This window comes from Oreochromis aureus, linkage group 10, assembly GCF_013358895.1.
Source record: "Oreochromis aureus strain Israel breed Guangdong linkage group 10, ZZ_aureus, whole genome shotgun sequence".
NCBI lineage: Eukaryota > Metazoa > Chordata > Actinopteri > Cichliformes > Cichlidae > Oreochromis > Oreochromis aureus.
Genome location: NC_052951.1, coordinates 18,165,375 through 18,171,330, shown reverse-complemented (window position 1 = coordinate 18,171,330; position 5,956 = coordinate 18,165,375). Strand labels below are relative to the sequence as shown.

The 5,956-nt window shown below is 38.3% G+C and overlaps 1 protein-coding gene across 1 annotated transcript; it reads right to left on the bottom strand.

Annotated features, from left to right (window-relative positions):
* Positions 1-622: 622 nt before the first annotated feature.
* Positions 623-1,606, bottom strand: LOC116334019 (olfactory receptor 146-like). Its single transcript, XM_031757317.2, has one exon. The coding sequence runs from the start codon at positions 1,604-1,606 to the stop codon at positions 623-625; it is 984 nt and encodes a 327-aa protein (XP_031613177.2).
* Between the last annotated feature and the right edge of the window lie 4,350 nt (positions 1,607-5,956).

Below are 5,956 nucleotides of genomic sequence, written 5' to 3'. Positions count from 1 at the left end.
TATTTCTAAATATTTCACCACAATAGTCACTCCCATTTGCATAATCTTGATTAAAAACTATTACACCTTTGTCTCCATTATATTTTCAACTTGTCCACTGCTTCTGCACTTTTCCCCATGTGCCCAAAAAAACCACACTATCAGACGTATATACATTGTTTGACATCTCCTTTAAAGTTTTTCTTTGTGAAACATTAACTGTAATAAATGCAGGCATTACAAAAAAGCAAAGCAACTTTGTGGTGAAAAATGTTTTGAAAATATTCTTGTTTCTTTACTTTAAAAAGCTACATTTATGTTTTCAAAAATTTTCATTACACATTGATGTACTTAGATAACAGAAGCCAGTAGTTGATGTTTTGCAAGAATTCAGAGGTAAAACAAAATTTAGCTTGATCCTTTTTTAACACACAGGGGGAAAAAGTGAAGAGGGTTTCATGCTTTTCAATATTTAGATTAAATTTAACTTGTGTATAGCTACAACAACAGTCCACATCTATTTCAAATTTTGCTTCTGCAATGGAAAGCTGTTTTTAGTGGATTAAGGTGCAGCTAATTCATTGCAATACTTATGAATAAGATATTTCAAAACAAAGAAACTCTATTCTGCTTTAGCATTCCTTTATGTTTTTCTTTTTTTCTTGTTACTAAGATAATGTCTTTTGCAAAGCTTCTTGATAGCATTCATCACTTCTTCTGTCTTTAAAGCATATATAATGGGATTGAGCAAAGGTGGTATGGTGTGGGTCAATGCAGAATTTATCATTCTGGCATTAGGATGAATGTAGGAAGTGACTGCAGCTAGATTAGTACCTGTCCATGGTAGGAAGAAAATAGCAACAAGGATCAGGTGAGAAGTACAAGTTTTTAACGCTCTGAGTCGTTTCTCTCTGAATGCAGTCCTGCTCACTGCTATGGAAATACAGATATATGTGGCCATTATAAATGCTAGGGGAATGATGAGAATTATAATGATTAGGGAAATTACCAGGTTGAAATTTACAGTTGTATCATTACAAGCTAGACGAAAGGTTGGCCCATGATCACAAAAAAAGCTGTTTATTACTAAAGATCTACAAAATGAAAGACGATTAAGAAGCCCAATCATGGTTGCTATTGCAATTACAAAAAAACACCATACAAAAAGCAGAATTGCAGTAATTGATGTTTCAGTCACAATATTATGATACCTTAAAGGGAGACAAATGGCTATAAGTCTGTCATATGCCATAATGACAAGTGTCCATGACTGCACACTTCCAAAGAACATAACAAAGAACATATAACTTAAACAGGCATCATAGATGATGTATCTCCTGTCAAACAGAAAAGTATCTAAGACTTTTGGGATGAGAGCTGTGCTTCCACACAAATCTGTCAAAGCCATGTTGAACACAATCATGTATTTAGGAGTATGAAGAGTCTTCACCAGCCAAATAACTAAGAGAAGAAAACCGTTCCCCAAAACAGTCATGATGTAGACAAAACACAGGAAGACATAGAAATACCTAATATGAGGGATGTTGGAAAATCCACTGATATAAAATTTTGCAGGGCGAACAAATGTGTTATTAAACATGGTAGTGGCTTGGTCTTCTGATCCCATTGCAAATATTTGTTTCCCTAAACATAAAAAGAGCAGACTACATAAAAGAAGTCGATCAAGCACACAATGCAGCAAAGAATGTTGTAGTGTGACAGTTGTGGTATTTATATTTTATGTCTATGTGACCGTAGAAATTCAGATATGTGTGTCACATGCTCATAAATTGAATTGAGTTTATGCCATCCATCAGTGAGCTGATGTAACATCAGTGCCTATGTTACATCAGTGAGCTGATGTAACTTGTGTGGTGGCTATGTTGCATCAGACATAGCACTAAATCATTACTGACATAATAATTTAGTCAAAACTCAACACAATACAATGAAAGTGGAACTGTAAAGGAAATTAAGTGATTTAAATTGAACTGTGTTTTATACAAGCAACCAAATTTTCAGTTAAAGTTATGAGGGAACTATTTTGTCATAGAGTTTATGTAAATGGGGAATTTCATCCCAGCTGGTTTGTGTCTGTGAGTGTGTACTGTCTTCCTCAAGGATAAGAGTGATAAGAATGATAAGAATTTAGCGATTACGATTCCATTATCGATTCTCATTAGCTCATTGTCAACGTGATCTCTAAGCAGCATATCAAAGACATTACATTCATGCAAAAATAATTACATGCTGAGTGTTCAAATGTTTGTGTATGTTGGAGATATTTTCCCTCTTTGTTGTGAACATTACTCAAAAAATGTAAAGTAAAAAAGTTATTGCTAGGGGGACTCCATTAAAAAATTATCTAATTAATTAGTGGCTTTCTAATTAATTAACCTTGATTAATCACATTTAATCGCACAAGAAAATTTGCCCCAACGCGCAACTGTTTGTTTGTTTTTTTAATTTAAAAGGGTTTTAGAGGGCGACAGAATCAAATAATAGACATGGACATGAATATCGTAAACTCAAGCTCTTTTAATTTCTGGGGCAAAAAAAAATTTAAACTGCATTTCAATTCAAAACATAGAAACAAAAATAATATCCCCGGCCAAAATTGGGCAGCCTTTAAAATAAAGTACTTTTTTAAGTACATGAAGTATTTTTTCAAAATGGTATTGTCTTTAAATAATAAAAAAAAAAATTAATATAAAGTGCAGTTTTTCTTTTTAAAAAAATAAGGGGGGGGGACACACCTGACTCTTGGTTTCTCTGTATTGCTGTAGGGTCTTTACCTTTCAATATAAAGTGCCTTAAAGTAATTATATATAAAAATTGAGTTTAATTGAACTCAGTTTTTTATATATAAAAAATTGAGTTCAATGGCACACAGCATAATGGCTGTGTGCCATTATGCTGCGAGTTGTCAGAATGTGTTTCAGAGTGGGTGAAAATCTACAAAACAGGCACCCAATTCAATTCAGTTATATTCATGTAGCTCTAAATCACAACAACAATCCTCTCAAGGCGCTTAATATTGTAAGGTAAAGATTACAATTATACAGAGTGTCACTGCTGGGTGGCCAACACAGATGAATGAACTCAGGTGCAGACAACACTCGGACACGCGGAGTGTAAATGTAACGCGATTGTTTATTACAGCAAACAAGATGTGACACACAGTGGGGAATAGTTGAACGCAAAAAAGACACAAACCATGCACTAAGAGTGAGAGGCACTAAAAAATCTCTGGAGGAAATTAAAAAACAAATGCTAGAATAAACTATGAACTTGAACGATAATGAGGAGAACAGGTCACTAGAGTTACGCTATGAAAATATTCACAATACGTTCTGTGGAGTGCCAAACACTAACACTATGAAAACAACTCAAACATTCCTATGTTATGCTATGAACAAGTCTATACTATGATTTAACTAGACAGCGCTAAGAGAGAAACAACAATATAAACCATGAGCATGAACTGTGAACAAGAATGACACTTTATGTGCTGTGGGAGAGTCCAGTGAACTAGTCTCTTGCTGGCAGGGGCAGTAGTTAGGGAACCCGACACAGGGTATTTTCCAGAGCAGGAACCATGTACTGCGGGGCAAGTCAGGATTGCAAAGCGGGGCTCTCAGAGTCACTAAAGATGAGGGAGAGAAGAATTAGAGCGAAGCTGGGCACAGGGCAGGCAGTTGGGTGAAACGAAGAAGCTACGAGCGGACCAGCGGCTGTATGAAGACAGGTTTATGGCGGTGAAGCACTGGCATCCGACAGACTACTGAGAGCAGAGGAAAAAGAGGTTAGTACTGAGTTTAACTATGATGAGGCCCTATGACTGTGAGGCCTTCACCAACAAGGGTAAGTTGATGTTCTAGCCATGAGTGTTTCTGAGTGCTGGCTCCGCCCGTAAGTGGAATCACCAGCACGCTGGGAAAATCCAGCACACACCCGGACCATGACACAGAGAAAACTTTACAATCAAACAAACCCCAAGTACTTTTGTGACAGTGGAAAGGAAATTCCCTTTTAACCAGGAGAAACATCCAGCAGAAACAGTGCATCATGAGAAGCCCCCTGCATCCTAAGTCTATTCACTAAGAGTGGCATAACTAAGGGTGGATTCGGGGTCACCTGATCCAGCCCTAGCTTTGGCAAAAAGGAAAGTTTTAAGCCTAATCTTTAAAGTCGAGAAGGGTATCTGTCTCCCAAATACAAGCTGGGAGTTGGTTCCACAGGAGAGACTCCTGAATGCTGAAGGTCTTTCTACTTTTAAATAATCTAGGAACCACAAGTAAGCCAAAGTGCTCTGTTGAGGTGATATGGTACTATAAGATCTTTAACATAAGGTGAGGACTGATTATACAAGACTTCATATGTGAGGAGCAGGATTTTAAATTCAATACTGGATTTAACAGGGAGCCAATAAAGAGAAGCCTGTATAGGGGAAATATACTCTCATTTTCTACTTGCTGTCAGTACTCTTGTTGCAGCATTTTGGATCAACTGAAGGTGAAGAAGGAAGTTTTTAGGACATACTGATAATAATGACTTAGAGTAGTCCAGCCAAAAAGGACTCCTTTTTCAGGAGGGCGGCACAGACACATGCAGCGACGGCTCTCTGCCCCAACAAAACAGTCCACAAAATCCACAAACTTTTCATACATGAAAGAGCTACAAATTACACTAATGAACTGCAGACCGCTTCGGAAGGATTTACCATCAGCGAACCCCGCTACTAGACTTTCCCCACACTGGAAACGTCTCAGGTTGTTTACAGGTGACTCCACTTATCCGTCCAACTCATCCGTTTTTCGTTTTGCTGCCATCAGGAAGGAGACTGAAGAGCATCCGGGCTAGAACCAGCAGACTGAGAGACAGCTTTATCGATCAGGCTGTCAGGATGCTGAACTTTCTCCCTGGTCTGTCCCTCTCGACTCTCACACACACATAAACTCCAGACCTGCATTCCCCTCTTCCTTCTGAACCCCCACCCCACCTCAGACATTCAAAAGTCTGAACCACCACCATTGCCCTTTCACTGATTCCCCCACCCCGCTTGCACAAAAACTCTTGCCCACAAACAATCAGATTGTGTTGGACACTGTTGTTTATATAAGATTGCATTGTACTGTGTTGTATATTAGACTTTTATTTTACTTTTATCTTTTTATCTTTACGTTGTTTTAGTGTAACAGTGAGGGCTGTAGGAGCACTGCAATTTCAAATTCCTTTGTATGAGCTGTGCATATGATTTTGGCAATAAACCTGACTTTGACTTTGACTAAATGCATGAACTAGTCACTCTGAGAAAGGATGTTTCTAATTTTGGAGATAATGCACAAATAGAAGAAAGCAGTCCTACATGATGATGATGATGCCTTTATTTGTCACTTGGAGTTACCTGTAGCGAAATTGGACCCCTTCCAACTGTACATACATTACACAAACAACACATTGGGGAGACAGGTCAGAACAGGTGGCGTAAAGACAAACAATGAAATGTACAATACAAAAGGGGATCAGAATGAGACAGAAAACAAAAACTCCTCAGCACAAAAGCACAGGAACCTAACACCATAACACCAAGAAAACACATGACAAGCAACGGGTGGGTAAATAGGGTTAGAGTAAGCCACTGTAGACAGCAGCATCAGGTCATGGCATATTTGTTTGATATGCGTATTAAAGGAAATATTCTGGTAATAAACAACTCCAAGACTTCACAGTGTTACTGAAGGCCAGGTGAATGCCATCCAGAGTAAGCACCTGGCTAGAAACCGCATTTATATGAATTTTAGGGCTGAGTACAATAACCCAGCGGTCCCCAACCCCCGGGCCTCGGACCGGTACGTGAGTCGTTTGGTAACAGGCCACGAGAGTTGAGGCTCAGGTGTGAAATGTATGGTTTTCAGGGTTTTTATTGGCTTTCAGCGTTATTTTGTTATCGTTTTTATCGTTAACTCGGTTTTCC

Coding starts and splice junctions, on each gene's coding strand:
- LOC116334019 (XM_031757317.2), bottom strand. CDS start 1,606: ATGGGATCAGAAGACCAAGCCACTACCATGTTTAATAACACATTTGTT.